This window comes from Polypterus senegalus, chromosome 9 (genome assembly GCF_016835505.1).
Source record: "Polypterus senegalus isolate Bchr_013 chromosome 9, ASM1683550v1, whole genome shotgun sequence".
NCBI classification, from domain to species: domain Eukaryota; kingdom Metazoa; phylum Chordata; class Cladistia; order Polypteriformes; family Polypteridae; genus Polypterus; species Polypterus senegalus.
The window spans coordinates 124,559,246-124,576,127 of NC_053162.1; the positions used below are offsets into that span (position 1 = coordinate 124,559,246).

At 37.8% G+C, this 16,882-nt stretch overlaps 1 protein-coding gene across 1 annotated transcript in view; it reads left to right on the forward strand.

Annotated features, from left to right (window-relative positions):
- ephb6 (eph receptor B6) overlaps positions 1 to 16,882 on the forward strand; it is a 149,869-nt gene that overhangs the window by 70,583 nt on the left and 62,404 nt on the right. Inside the window, exons 3-5 of the mRNA XM_039763745.1 lie at positions 7,128 to 7,394; positions 7,574 to 7,737; positions 8,064 to 8,359. Of these exons, the coding sequence (XP_039619679.1) occupies positions 7,128 to 7,394; positions 7,574 to 7,737; positions 8,064 to 8,359 (727 nt within the window). The remainder of the gene's footprint in view (positions 1 to 7,127; positions 7,395 to 7,573; positions 7,738 to 8,063; positions 8,360 to 16,882) is intronic.

Consider the following 16,882-nt stretch of genomic DNA (forward strand, 5'->3'; position numbering starts at 1 on the left):
TTTAGTAATGGATCAGTCTAGAAGCAGTAATTAAAAACACTAGAGTCTTTTGTTATCTTTACAGTCTTGTCTCCCAATGCACCCAGGTCCAGCTGTTCTTTCCTCATCATGTAGAGTGGCCCATCATTCAGTGTTCATTTGTAATATTTTCTGTTACCAAATAAGTAATGTTGTGGTGGGTGTAGGACATCCATCCAGTTTAGTCTATAAAAGAAAACACGCACAGAGAAAGGTGAGGTTCACAAAACACCTTACAATTGATTCCATTCTGGACCTTATGTGGTGCATCTGACTTAACCCAAATAATCTCTTGATATTTTGTTAATATTAAAAAATAAAATTCTCTATATGCTCAATTGACTTTCAATTTGATAAATATTGCATAGAAAGTTATATAATAGTAAAGTCACATAACAAATGACCATGATTTGTAGTTCTAGACAGTTAACACATACTGATAGTAGCAGCTGGAACTAATTTAGTTACTAATACATTGACAAAGTATTAAGGTCAACCAGAAGACCTGATGGACCTTAGCTTCCTGATTGTGCTTTAGACAAAGAAACAAAGTGTATAAAGAGAATAGTTTAGAAAGATGCTATAGTGTCAAGATGGGATAAATGAATAGGTACATAAGCATAGAAAGAGATAGAAAATCAGGTAGATATACAGTACATTCTTAAAAATAATGTTTCTGGGTTGTTTGGTTCTTCGTTGAACTCTTGCTTGACTAAGCACCATTTCATTTCATTCATGGGTTCTTCACATATGAAGTTGGTTCTTTGTGTTTTGTGAAACTTCCTAAGACTTACAAAAAACCCTAAATCTTTAATGTTTGTTAGGCTGACTAGAAGGACACTAACAGGTTATGAAAACCTGCACTTGGCCTGTGTTATTGGACATATGCAGCAAGAGACCTTTTAAAAGGAGGGCTGATTAACATTTCACAAATCTATTACCATCTAGTCATAATTATTTACTACATGGAACCCTTTACAGACCTAAATACGAGGTGTTGCAGAAAAGTAATGAGACTGATTTTTTATTTACCAAAGTTTTTATTTTTTTCAAACATCAATGTTATCCCCTTCAAAGTAGTTCCCTTGGGCAGCTACACACCGATGGAGACGTTGTTCCCACTGTTGGTAGCAGCGCTGGAAGTCTTCAACCGGTATGGTCTTCAGCATGTCCGTTACACTCTTTTGGATCTTTTCTAAAGTCCCGAAATGACGTCCTTTGAGGACATTTTTCAGTTTAGGAAAAGGAAAAAGTCACACGGACTGAGGTCAGGTGAATAAGAGGGCTGGGGAACCACAGGAATGCCTTTTGAGGTCAAAAATTCTGTTATGGAGAGGGCAGTGTGACATGGGGCGTTGTAATGATGGAGTATCCATTTGTCCGCAATGTCTGGTCTCACGCAAATTACCCTTTTTCTGAGCCTTTCAAGGACGTCTTTATAAAAAACTTGGTTGACAGTTTGTCCTGGAGGAACAAATTCTTTGTGGACGATTCCCCTTTTGTCAAAAAAACAAATCAGCATTGATTTGATCTTTGATTTGCTCATTCGAGCTTTCTTTGGTCGAGGAGAGTTTGCAGTGTGCCACTCCTAAATTTGCCTCTTGGTCTCAGGATCGTATTCAAAAATCCATGATTCATCACCTGTGATCACATGACTAAAGAAATCTTGCTCATTAGCGATTCTGTCAAGAAGATCAAGACACTTGTTTTTTCGATTGTCCTTCTGCTCAATTGTGAGGTTTTTCGGCACCATTTTGGCACAGACCTTTCGCATGTGCAAATGTTCAGTCAAAATTTGATGAATGGTAAATCTGTTCAAATTTAATTGTTCACTCAACATTCTTAATGTTAAACGACGGTCTGATCTCACAAGAGTGTTCACACGTTCGATGTTTTCATTGGTTTTCGAAGTTGAAGGCCTCCCTGAACGGTGTTCATCTTCAACGTGTTTTCTGCCTTCCAAAAATGATTTGCGCCAGCGAAAAACTTGAGCTCAGGATAAAGAATGTTCCCCATAGACCTGTTTTAACTTTTCAAACTCACACTTGCCGATTCTCCAAGCTTAACACAAAATTTAATGGCACAACGTTGCTCCAAGTTCCGCTGTTCGATTTTGCGTGACGCACAACCAAAAACACAACTTCGCTAATAGCAGTCACAAAAATCATGTAGTTAACGGAAGGAGTTGAAACTCGCACTGAGTTATGGGAGGGTACTGATACACGTGCTCTATCAAGGACAACAGCGCAGCGTTGCCAGATCGCTTGCAGTGTTGCCAGGCTCATTACTTTTCTGCCACACCTCGTAAATGAAGGTTCTTTCTAGAACCTTCATGTGGTTGAGTCTTTTGGGAACCAAAACTGGTTCCCCTATGGCATCACTCGGAATGACCCCTCTGCACCTTTATTTTTAAGAGTGTAGCTGACTGGTGACATGGAAAGACAGACAGAAGGTTGCTGTGGTAGTAGATACTGATATCCATCTGAACAATACAATATCCCTGTAATTGTGTTCTGCTGAAACTTTTACAGGCTTAATAAGTTAATGATTTCAACACACACCTGCTCCTTTTAAATTATTTAATATACAGTTTAAATGAGATTCTCTTCTTTTTCATTACATTAAGAACAGTCATGGATGAGTCATTTTTAGAGAACCTTGCATTGTTAGTGGAGGGTATTCTGTCACATTTGTGATGTTTTTTCCTCTTCTGAATTATTATATTTATTTATGTTTTCAAAATAAGAACTTCAATAATCCCAGTTAATAAGAGCTAGTGATAATCTTCCAAAATGATAGACATATTTGTCTAATATGTTTTGTTGCTGACTATAAATAGTCTTTCCCTTTTTCAGACCACAAGGAATGATCAAAAACTTTGAACCTGAAAGAGATGTTCAGTGATTGTAATTTTGTAAGTGGCCAAAGATTAGCACCTGCTTAAAAAAAATGTGTGAATTACAAGCTTCCATATATGTCATATTGGATATGTTTCTTGTTTCAGTTCAAATAAGTGCCAAGACTCAAGTATCACACAATCGTTAAATTTATATCCTTCAATAACAAAACACCTTCTGAAATTTATTCTGTACTAAGACCAGTATCCTTCAAATGCCACAGTCAAGAAATGGGCTGTAGAATTCTGTTATAGCAGGATGTCTATCAAAGATGGCCAAATGTCTGTCTAGTGTTCAACAACATCAAAAGAAGAAAGTGTTGCAATTGCTGAGTGAACTGTTATATATGTCCACTGTGTTATTATTGAATTACAGGATTCGATTATGCAGCCATGTGCTGTAGGTCTGTTTTTTTGTGAGATGAGCTTGATTGCTTTGTTCTGAGAAGTGTAAAAGAAAAGAAGAAGACAATAAAAAAGGTCTTTAGTGTGTTGCACTTACCAGCTGTCAGTGTCTCTCTCTTAGACATAAAATGAACTATAATAGGGAACCAAGGAATGACAGCATTTGAGATTGCATTAGGTCTGTAATAGGGATCAGGAGATGAAATCAGAACCAAAATGTAGAAAGAATCAAAAGCTTGTAAGTAAATGATACAATACATTAACCAAACCAAACTAAACTACTTGCAAAGGCATGCAGCTATGGGGTTTCTGCTTTTGGCTCCGGCCTGCTTTGAGAGAGCGCAGTTTCTTAGGTATGGGCAGGAGCAATGTCTGCCATCAATCCATAGGTGAGCTCTAATGTTCAGGGCAATTTACAGAGGCTTTATAATTTCTTACAGTTCAAGGTTTCCAAAATAAGATCATTCAGTTTCCAAACATGGATACAATCTTTGCTGGCATAGCTTAAATATAAATAGCACACCATAACTATTGACCATAAACTGACCATCATACCACGAGATACACCTACTCTGTTCTAATATCCAGCTTGAGTTGTCTCCACTTGTCTGTTGCCATATCCCTGTCAGGTTGCTTACGTGGCAGTAGTGATTCTCCCTGACAGCTGGTCTGTGTGGCTTCAGCTGTATTTATTTATGGCCTTAGTTACCCGTTTTAAATAAAATAATGTGTATGGAATAAACCTAACAGTTCACAGTGGCACTCTTCAGACATTTGACTACATGTTTTCAGAGGTCAAACACGGAAAAGCAGTGAGGAAAGCTGTCAAATATCTCCATTTTACTTCATGGCCACAAATCTGCTCTGCAAAATTGAGAATTCAAAGGGAGGCCACATTCACTCAACTCTCCAAACCTGGACCAAAGTAGCTGATTCACATCTTTGTGAAGATCAAGTGTGCAGTACAAACTATCCATTATCCAATCTGAAAGGCTACCGGGGTGGGCCACACTATACCAAAGATAAAGGGAAATTAAATAAAAAGTTTATGTTATAATCCTATGCATGCATAACAGGGTTAAACAAAAGGTCAGTTAAAATTTGGTTTTAGGGAGATCTCATTGGAACGTTGGAAAGCGGATCTCTTTCTCTACAGCCTTCATAATGACATATCATGACATTGTTCTTCACCCCTCTATGTGATTACTTAAAAAAATGTCACCATTCCTTCACGTCTTCTGTAGCATAGAATTCCACTTGTATAATAATACACTTTTATCCAATAATCAAATATCCCAGGGTTTTCTTACCATGCTTGTTAAGTGGCCCTAAAGCTCATGGGTGTTTTCCAACCAATATAACAAATAATGGAGGATTCCTGTTATTAACTGCACTCTTTTTTAGTGTATTAATCTTCCAGCTTATTTTTCAGTCAAGCTTTAAATTTGACTTTGTGCAAGTAGCATATTCAATTATTATTATATTAATATCTCTATATATAATCTTCATTTGGATCTTGATCTTTGTTTGTCCATGAATGAATTAGAAGAAGAAGCACTAGATGGCAGTAGAGAGACAGCTAAAACATAGGCATTGCATTAAGAATCTCCTCCAGGCTTATACTACTGAAGACTGTAGTACGCCAGTCACACCTCAAAGCACAGACATTCAGACTAAACAAGTTGTTGTGCTTTAAATTAACTAAAGAGATCTTCATTTAGATCTTGATCTTTGTTTGGCCGCGAATTCCACGCATGCATAGACCACCTTCCAGTTTAGTACGTTGTTGCTACTCACGGATGTCAACAATGTGCCAGAATAACGAAAGGGGTGGTGGACAGTATTACGCTGGTTAGCTCCTGAGGCCTGGTTAGAAAAAGAGATTGGCGAAGATAAAAGGTACGTGCCTACATAACATATGAATGAAAGAAAGACAGTGGGTAAAATGAATGACAACATAACAGCACGTTCCGGAAATTATTATTGTTACGTTGTAGCCAGCGAGTGCTGTGCGTCTCACAGTTGTACCGTGGCTTGCTCACATGTCAGTGAAGTGATCCCTATTTATGCTTTAAAGAGTCTGGATACCTATGTGTCCCCCTTTTATAACCATTGCTCCGTGTATATTGCCTTACTCTTTGGATTGCCACAAAGCAACCTGCGAGATTGGAGAAAGGTTGAGAAAAGATCGTGAGAGGAAACGACAGCGTCGTGAACACGAGACAGGCTGTGAAACAGACAGAAGCAGAAATGCTCCTACACCACCACATAATTACGATTTGGACAGTGATTCTGAGTAGGCCGTTCCTATCGAATCAATGTCCAAGGGTTTTCTTTTGTAATTTTGTTTCCCTTATAAAAAATCATAATGCAGTGCGACGAAGGGCCCAATTTACGACTGGCAGACATGTTTAAAAAAGGAGCCCTTCACAGACAACTTTAACATGCGCAATGTAGTTGGGCGCACATGGCTAGTATTATTATATTATTATTCTGTCATGTATTTTCCTGTTCATTTGTTCTTGTAAATTATTTAGATTTTCTGCATGGTCCTTGGCCAATGTTTCTTGCAGATTTATATTATTATTCTTGCTTTTCCCACATGACATGAATGTTGTGGTTACTTTAATCCACGTAAACATACACTCTTTGTTAATTAATACATCATAATTTTAGAATTATAATGGTCTCTATCCAAATGACCAGGTATTCTGGTTTCATCAAAGCAGTGCCAGTTTTAAGCAATGTCTTTAAACCATGGATTCTTAGCCATTTCTAACCGTGACCCAGTTTTGCCATTTGCACCATCAGCATATTTTTTATTTCATTGTTTTCAATATTTATTTTTAACAATGTCCTTCAAACAAAAAAAACAAGTCATCACTTGGAGCTGAAGAAACTGCTTCTCATTTACAGCTATTTGTATATATCTTCTCTGCAATTTCAGAACCAAGCTGTTTATTTTTTCCATTCTGTGTGCATTTTTGATATTAAGAATTTATAATGATCTCTAATCTCAGTTAAGAAAAAAAAAATAAAACTTCCAGTTGAGCTTGTTGCTTAAGCCTTATTTTGGAGTCTTATATTCAGCTTGTGTGTAAATAAATAACATTTCCTGTATGGCAGGACTGGGACATGTTGGGTTTAAACTGAAGCAATCCATTTGATGATTTTTAGCTTGGATATACACACATGTATAGTATTTATTTCTCTAGTTAAGATGAATAGCCTCTATGAGTTCAAATGATTGCAGTCAGTTACAGATGGAGGAGTGAATGGAGACACAGTATATTGGTGTATTTGCCACAGTTTGAATGTATCATTTTAACTCAACCAAACAGTAATGGTAATCACTTGCATGTCAAGAAGGAACAAATTAATCATCTTAAAATGATAGAATATCTCTGTATTCATCATACCATGTCCAAGATAACCTGGATTTTACAACTAACAGGGAAAAACAATGGTTCAAGGCTGTGATCTAGCTGTACTTAGTATAAATTCATATTGATTTTCAGGTGCAGATTTACAAAGGGTGAGCTCTACAACAAGTTGGTATAAATTGCAATTTAGATGGTGATTACAAATCAACCCAAAATGTAGATGTTTATGTCAAGAAAAACAATTCTGTGATACAATTTTACTGTTCACACATTGCATTCTGTTACATTTAAATATATATGTTTTTTTAATTTTGTGAAAAGAAAACAAATGTACATTTCACCATGTGCAATGCATATAGAGGATCATTACTCCTTTGCTTTTTTGCTTGACATCATCAAATATTTGTTTCTGTTTTTATCCACAGTGGGATGAAGTAAGCGTCCTTGATGATCGTAAGCAGCTAATCCGAACATTTGAAGTCTGCAACATCAACTCTGCCAATCAAAATAATTGGCTAGCCACACCCTTCATTCAGCGGGGCTCTGCCTCACGCATGTATGTCACTATACGTTTCAGCGTGCGGGATTGTGGAAGCGTACGGAATGTGGCGTCATCATGCAAGGAGACATTCACTCTATACTATCAGGAAGCTGACAGTGAGCAAGAAGCCGAACAGAACTGGGCCATCATGGTATGTATATGAAAAAACAAATGAAAAGAGAGAGTGAATAAGAGGTTGACAGACAGATGGGCTAAACATAAACTCCAACACAAAAACATGCGCATAGAATGGATTTGTATGAGATAAAAATTAAAAAAGAAAGCAGGATTTACCTCCAAATAAGACACAGTTGGCATTTGTCTCTTAAGGTAGCTGATGCTGAAGCACGGGGCAGCTGGGTCAAGATTGACACAATTGCAGCTGACAAGAGCTTCTCTCAGGTCGAGCAGAGCCAGCCTCACCAGTATCAGCCCAACCGGCGCCAGAGAGTAAATGAGAAAACTCGCAGCTTTGGGCCACTGACTCGGAAAGGGTGAGTGCTGTTTACTTTGCAACCAGACTAACTCTTGAGGTCACCAAACAGGACTGACAGAATGGCTGGATCTAATTGCTGCACACTGCATTACTAGTTAACTCTTGTGTAGTCAGTAATAGCCTGATATACCAAAAGACAAAGAGTAGTGACTAGAGACCCAAGAATATACCCTTCCTTGAATGTGTTTAGGTTAGCCTATTCCCACTTTTTCTCCTTTTTCTACTGATGACTGATTTGGTATTATGTAGCTCACACTACTAAATTGTGAATTCAATTGCATGACTGTAATGAACATCACTGGCTTCCGCTTTTTTTTCCTCCAGCTTCATATTGGGCTTCCAGGACAATGGGGCATGTGTTTCCCTCATTGGGGTCTCCCTCTTCTATAGGAAATGTCCTGAAACATCTCGAAGCCTGGCTGTATTCCCCAATACACCATCAGGGCCTGAGCTGTCTGCCCTTGTCCAGGTGGCAGGCACTTGTGTGGAACATGCCCAGCCACAAGCTGCCAATCCCCCAAAGCTGCATTGTAATGCTGATGGTGACTGGATGGTGCCTGTTGGGGGCTGTGAATGCAAAGCTGGATACGAGGCCGGGCAGAATGGGACATCTTGCACTGGTGAGAAGAGATTGTGGATTTATCTGTCTACAGTATGTGCCTTGCTTTCTTTTATGTTCTAGCTCAAACATACTGTAATCTTCCCAAGAATACATTTTATACTTAAAAAGGGTAGTGTTTTTAGAGTTTCCAAGAGAAGTCTTAATATTTGTATTCTTACCATCTTCTTATATAAATGTTTTCTTGCTTTTAGCGTCCTTGAAGTAAATCTTTTTGTTTTATTGTTCATCTAAGAACATATGTATTAATAACACAGCTTTTGCCCAGTCTCTTAATTCTTATGTTTTTAATTTGCTTGGTTCTCTTATTATATATATATATGTATATAAATTGGCAGCAGAAGTGATTGACAGGTCGTGCAAATAGCACAAGCAACAAACAGGATGGATAGAAAACTGAAGACAGGGTGGTGTACTAGAAAGAAAAAAGAGACACAATCATGTTGTGAAAGAAAAAAGAAAGTTCAGCTAAGCTCAAGGGTGGTGCAAAGCCCAAAAGTTAGCAAGCGCCTATTTTTTTTTTTTGCTGTTGACTAACGGCACTTTTATATGTGTACCAGCTGTCATCTTGGTTATCTGTTCCTCTATGTTGACCTCCGGGCCCACTCACGACGCTGAAAACTAATACTTCTAATGGAGAAGCCACAAAAATTGTGTTGTGACAATTGAATTTTCTACCCGACACTTACATCAATACATCAGTGTAACACATAAAAGACCGGCACATATGTATATTCATTTCAAGCACTGCTCTGCATATATAGAGGCACTCACATCATAGGGCTAACTACATGCTAAATAGTAAATGCATTTTTTTAAAAGTGTGAATCTATTTCTTTTCTGTTTGCAGCAGCTTTAATACAAAAATCGAGGAGTATAAGTTAAGGTCACCCCAGATCATCTGACACTTTTTAGACATTTAAGTACAAAAATCAAGAGAATCATCTGTAATTTGTAAATATTTAGTTTCAAAAGTGTATGGTGCAAACTATTAAACCACTGCAGCCAAACATTTACACAGCCATTTAAAATGTAACCACAATGTCTATTATGAAGAGTTCATAAAAGCTAAGCAAGCATCACTAAGTCCCAGTAACATTAGGTCTACAAAACAAATAACCATTAATTATTACAAAAACAGTATTTTTTTCCTGTTTTACCACAGTAAAATTATGTTTATACCCCAAATTCCAATTTTCCTACAAATTCCCTGTTTCAGTTCAAAAGAATACAGTTTAATCTAAAACTTTGCAGTGACCATCAACAAAAGCCAAGACACAAGGAAAAGTAAGAATTGATCTGTAGATAAAATGTTTTACTCATTGTCCATTGTATTTAGCATATTTCAGAGTAAGTAGTTCCAGTGAACTAATAATATTAGCCACTGGTAATAAATAAGTAAGTAAATAAATAAATAAATAAATAAAAGAACTCAGTTAATTACATACAGTAAAACGTCAGATACATCCAATTATCCAACACCACTATAGCCGAGGCCCAAATTGCGTAAAGAAATTTCCCAAAAAAGGGATTTTTAAAGTCAAAGTTATTTCTTCACAACCATGGTATATATTCATTTGTTACATGAAACTAAACTGTAAAGTGAAGCGTATTTTATACATTGAAAAAATACCTGGCCTGCTCTTGCATTTTATAGTAGGTGCTTATGAGCACCTGGGTCACAATGCATAAAAACGCCTTAAAACTTGCTGAATATGTCAATTTTTCAAGTCAAAAATGTTAGCAAATATTGATCTCCATCTTGAGATTACACACATCTATCAAAACAGTGTATCTATGTCATTTTAATCAGAAAAAATGCAGAAGATGTGACAATCAGCCATTTTAAAAAGAGACCGTCTGTGCACTTCACTTTTCCATTCGTCTTCCCTTTCAGGGTCAGGGACATTGATTCGCCTTGGAAAGTCATCTACAAGTGTTATTATTGATGTTATTGAAGAGTGACTCATCATGTGTTAAAAAATCCAATAACTGGTTTGTGGTGCTTCAGTCTGTTTCCTTGTATTTAGGGCCAATTGCACACTCTGCCTTTTTCATTTTCTAAGCATTCTCTTTTATCGTGTGTTCATATGACACAGCATAGAAAGTGCCATATGCAGATTACATCCATCCATTATCCATCCCGCTATATCCCAACTATAGGGTCATGGGGGTCTGCTGGAGCCAAGCCCAACTAACACAGGGCGCAAGGCAGGAAACAAACCCCGGGCAGGGTGCCAGCCCACCACAGGGCACACACAAACACACACACCAAGCACCCACTAGGGACAATTTAGGATCGCCAATGCACCTAAACTGCATGTCTTTGAACTGTGGGAGGAAACCGGAGTACGTGGAGGAAACCCACGCAGACACGGGGAGAACATGCAAAGTCCACGCAGGGAGGACCCGGGAAGCGAATATTAAAAATATGGTGCAGTACAATCAGCTCAGCTCTGATTCTTTTGTTATTTATAAAAAGTACAATAAAACTCTTATATGCGCTTTTGACTATGCTGGCACTTAATGTGAATCTTGCTCCATATGCTATGTATAAATAAAATAAAGCATGAAATATATAAATTTAATAACAATAAATATAACAGGAGAAAAGTAGCTACCATTAAGAAAAAATAATCATATGATATCAACATGTCTGTTCTTAGAAGGCATTACAAAACATAACTGCCAAAGAATCACAAACTACAAAGCAAAAGTAAGATAATAGGCAGAATATAACTTGACTAAGCGGGGCTTGTCATAACTTTATCCACTTGCGAGCAGACAAGCAAGCAAGAAATGTGTTTTTATCTTGAAAGAAGAATTGACTAAATTTATTATCTTCAGTTAACTTTTATTGTCACAATCATGACTCAGAAATGTGGAATGCACTTTTTTTTTAAATCAAAACCATTGCTGCTTCAAAGTGAACTTATTTAGTAAGTTTTAAGGTTTTTTTTTTTTATTTTACAATGGATCCCACATTACCCATAAACTTCTTTATAAAACCATGGGAGATAGTTATTTTATGCTTCATTTTAGAATTCAATCGCAAATTAATATATACAGTACCATGATTGTGAAGAGATAACTTTGACTTGATAAAACACAGAACTTTTTTATTTAGGCAAGCTTTGCAACATCCAAATATGAATTATATGGATACATTTGCAAACATCACAGATGTATGCAGAACTAGTAATTGAGAACAATTTGTTTTTTGTTATTAAAATATTGTCTTTATTTATTTAGCTATGCTTTACCAAAAATGAAATTTTCCATTATCAAATGCATTAAAAAAGTTAAGAGTGTAGAGATATACTGTAAAGTGCAAACTTCTCTAAGGTAAACATTATTTTAACTAATCTATACTAATAAAAGGCAAAGCCCTCACTGACTGACTGACTCACTCACTCACTCACTGAATCATCACTAATTCTCCAAGTTCCCGTGTAGGTAGAAGGCTGAAATTTGGCAGGCTCATTCCTTACAGCTTCCTTACAAAAGTTGGGCAGGTTTCATTTCGAAATTCTATGCGTAATGGTCATAACTGGAAGCTATTTTTCTCCATTTACTGTAATGGAGTTGAGCTCGAAAGCCGAGAGGGGCAGAGTTTCGTGTGACATGTCATGTGAGCTGACTGTCAACACAGTATGTACAAAACCAGGAAGAGCTCCAAAAAGCGCTGAAGAAAACATACATTATATAATTGAGAAGGCAGCAAAACAATAAGAAGCAAGTGACATATACAACCATATTCATGAGTGCTGCTACTTCGGAAACAAAGCACGGTGTAAATCTAAAGTTTAAATTAAGTTCATAGACAGGCTGCCGCTGGCGTTTGTCATGCCCATGGGTAATGCGGGATACAAGTTTAATGAAAGGACGCAGGATATAAATGACAGTTTTGATCACTTTGTAACTAAGTTAAAATTGCAGGTGAAGGGCTGTGCTTATGCAAATTCCGAGAGACTGTGTTTGTGGGGGATTGACAGTTAAGGTGGATGGGGGAGTCACGTCATTATCTCCCCTCCCATTCACCTCATTTCGCTCTGAGCTGAACTCCGCAGCTAACGCAGTGTTATGGAAGCGAGTTTGTGACGCTGCCACCAAATTCTCACAGAAAAATCCACAAGTTAATACACACGCTGTCTCTACAGTTTCTCCACACTGAATCCTCCAGGCACTACTTAAAAAGGTTACATTGACAATCGTGTTACGTTATTTTTAAAATGTTTCCTTTTCTTAGCACAAGCACAGCTGAGAAGCTTCGATGCATGTGCTCCATAACGCATTAAAAATCACGCATTTAATCACACTTTGCATTACAAACAAAGGGGAACTTCTGTCAATGCATGATTTCCTATTACACCGATTACATTGATCAGCGTTTTCTGATTCATTTTACCCTCGCACCCTCTTGTTTTGAGAAGAAGTATGAAAAAATATGAGGTTAACACAGAAAAACAGATCACCAATTGAAGCTTTATGAATAATCGATTCGCCATCAATAATTGTTTTGGTAAAGCCATACTCAGTGTAATCCTCCTTCCATTTTATAATTTTTCCGCTACTAGCCATGATTAAATGAACGGTAAAAAAGTAAGAGCGAAGCGAGGGTGACTTATTCAGGCAGGCAGGCGACAGCTCAATAGCTCGAATTTGGATACAAGTTTGTTCTATTTAGTCGCCAGAAATATCTTTGTTAGGAATGAAAGTGGAATTTAGTCTTTAAATGTTTTAAAAAGTTATGCAATTATGACTAAATTTAACTATATAAAGTCAAAAAAGGGTCACGGGGGTTTGCTGGAGCCAATCCCAGCCAACACTGGGCGCAAGGCAGGAACCAATCCTGGGCAGGGCACATGCATCATTTTCAAAACATTAACCGAATAGTGTTTTTTTTAATTTATTTTTCTGAATGCGTTTTTGTTAACTTAGTTCAGTTCAGAGTTGTTTCAATCAATAGATTTTGACTCACTTTATATATTCAGGAGTGAGTTTATATACTCCGATGTTGACTTCATATAATCAGGAATGACTTTATAAATTCCGACGCTGACTTTATATATTCAGGTTTTGACTTTATATATTCCGACGCTGACTTTATATATTCCGACGCTGACTTTATATATTCAGGTTTTGACTTTATACAGTGGGATAGTTTGGGCAACCTTGTTAATAGTCATTATTTTCCTGTATAATTCGTTGGTTGTTACGATAAAAAATGTCAGTTAAATATATCATATAGGAGACACACACAGTGATATTTGAGAAGTGAAATGAAGTTTATTGGATTTACAGAAAGTGTGCAATAATTGTTCAAACAAAATCAGGCAGGTGGATAAATTTGGGCACCGTTGTCATTTTATTGATTCCAAAACTTTTAGAACTAATTATTGGAACTCAAATTGGCTTGGTAAGCTCAGTGACCCCTGACCTACATACACAGGTGAATCCTATAATGAGAAAGAGTATTTAAGGGGGTCAATTGTAAGTTTCCCTCCTCCTTTAATTTTCTCTGAAGAGTAGCAACATGGGGGTCACAAAACAACTCTCAAATGACCTGAAGACAAAGATTGTTCACCATCATGGTTTAGGGGAAGGATACAGGAAGCTGTCCCAGAGATTTAAGCTGTCTGTTTCCACAGTTAGGAACATACTGAGGAAATGGAAGACCACAGGCTCAGTTCTATTTAAGGCTCGAAGTGGCAGACCAAGAAAGATTTCGGATAGACAGAAGCGACGAATGGCAAGAACAGTCAGAGTCAACCCACAGACCAGCACCAAAGACCTACAACATCATCTTGCAGCAGATGGAGTCACTGTGCATCGTTCAACCATTCGGCACTTTACACAAGGAGATGCTGTATGCAAGAGTGATGCAGAGGAAGCCTTTTTTCCGCCCACAGCAGAAACAGAGCCGCTTGAGGTATGCTCAAGCACATTTGGACAAGCCAGCTTCATTTTAAAATAAGGTGCTTTGGACTGATGAAACTAAAATTGAATTATTTGGGCATAACAAGGGGCATTATGCATGGAGGAAAAAGAACACAGCATTCCAAGAAAAACACCTGCTACCTACAGTAAAATATGGTGGTGGTTCCATCATGCTGTGGGGCTGTGTGGCCAGTGCAGGGACTGGGAATCTTGTCAAAGTTGAGGGACGCATGGATTCCACTCAGTATCAGCAGATTCTGGAGACCAATGTCCAGGAATCAGTGACAAAGCTGAAGCTGCACCGGGGCTGGATCTTTCAACAAGACAACGACCCAAACACATTGCTCAAAATCCACTAAGGCATTCATGCAGAGGAACAAGTACAACGTTCTGGAATGGCCATCTCAGTCCCCAGACCTGAATATAATTGAAAATCTGTGGTGTGAGTTAAAGAGAGCTGTCCATGCTCGGAAGCCATCAAACCTGAATGAACTAGAGATGTTTTGTAAAGAGGAATGGTCCAAAATACCTTCAACCACAATCCAGACTCTCATTGGAACCTACAGGAAGCGTTTAGAAGCTGTAATTTCTGCAAAAGGCGGATCTACTAAATATTGATTTCATTTCTTCTTTGTGGTGCCCAAATATATGCACCTGCCTGATTTTGTTTGAACAATTATTGCACACTTTCCATAAATCCAATAAACTTCATTTCACTTCTCAAATATCACAATGTGTGTCTCCTATCTATACTAATAAAAGGCAAAGCCCTCACTCACTCACTGACTGACTCATCACTAATTCTCCAACTTCCCGTGTAGGTAGAAGGCTGAAATTTGGCAGGCTTATTCCTTACAGCTTACTTACAAAAGTTGGGCAGGTTTCATTTCGAAATTCTACGCATAAGGGTCATAACTGGAAGCTATTTTTCCCCATACAATGTAATGGAGTCTTGAGTTGGAGATGGCCGCGGGGGGCGGAGTTTCGTGTGACATCATCACGCCTCCTACGTAAGTACGTAGAGCACAAGGAAGAACTCCAAACAGCGATCAGCACAAAACGCCATTTCACAATTGAGAAGGCAGAAAAACATTATGAAGCAAATGATGCATACAAGCATATTCATAAGTACAGCTACTGCGGAAACAAAGCACGGCGTGAACCGTAAGTTTATATTAAATTAAGTTCATAGGCTACCACTAGCGTTTGTAATTTAGTGCCTGCCCATATAAGGCCGTCCATCAGCGGCAATCCAATACAAACACTGCCGGTAAATATTCACGTGTGAAGGACTGTGCTTATGCAGAGGAAGATGAGATGGTCAGGGTGGTGTTTGGCACAAACTCATTGAAACTGCGAGAGAAAGTTTTAAGTGCCGGGTCTTAGCTGACATTACACGATATGGCACCAGTACAGCTGGGAACCTTCGATGCAAGAACACCAAGCGGCTCACATGAACTAACGCAGTACACAGACAAAAAGCAACAGTTCCAAAAAGTGCTGAACAAAAACCGAATTACACAATTGAGAAGGCAGCAAAAAAATATGAAGCGTCTTATACATAGAATCATATTCATAAGTGCAGCTACTGCGGAAACAAAGCACACGGTGGAAAAAGTGAATGTCCTGCTAAAGGAAGACAGTTTAAAAAAAAACAAAAAAAAACCCGTGCATGCAGTTTGTCACATCACAGATAACAAGGAAGACGAGCTGTTTATTGATGCAGTAAGGAACTAATCGATGAATGAAACCTCTTATCTTTACAACGATTGACAAACACGGAATGTAACTTGAACACATCCTACAAATACGAGCCTGATTGAAAGAAATAATGATAATCAAATCCTTGATGACAGCAACATTCAATAACACTCACAAAACAATTACTGTATATTGACAATCATGTTACGTTATTTTTAAAATGTTCCCTTTTCTTTTTCATAACAAAACAATTACTGTATATTGACAATCATGTTACGTTATTTTTAAAATGTTCCCTTTTCTTTTTCATAACTTCTACTTCTCCACTGCGATACACGGGTATATATATAAATGTATATATATACCCGATCTACAATACATACTTTAGCATAGACAAGCCACACGCTGTGCTAATTGTAGAGTCTTAAGCCTCTAACGCCGACATTCAGGTTGATTCCCAAGAGGGATGTACTGACTATGTATGCGCTACCGATTCATTTTACCTTAGCATCTCCTTGGTTTGGGACGTATGAAAAAATATTAGGTTAAGCAGAATCATGTTACGTTATTTTTAAAATTTTCCCTTTCTTAGCACAAGCACAGCTGAGAAGCTTCGATGCATGTACTCCATAACGCGTTAAAAAATAACGCATTTAATCACACTTTCAATTCCAAACAAACGGGAACTTTTGTCAATGCATGATTTCTTGGTACATCCATTACACTGATGCACACATCACAGCTACAAAAATGTTAGAGTCGGAATAAAGCGCGTTCTTACGACTGATCATTTCGACTTCCCGAAGCCTTGATAAAAGCATGGTTTTGTGCACACTGAAAAGCAAGCAAAATTAGATGCATTACAGAAAGCGGACTTTGTGGC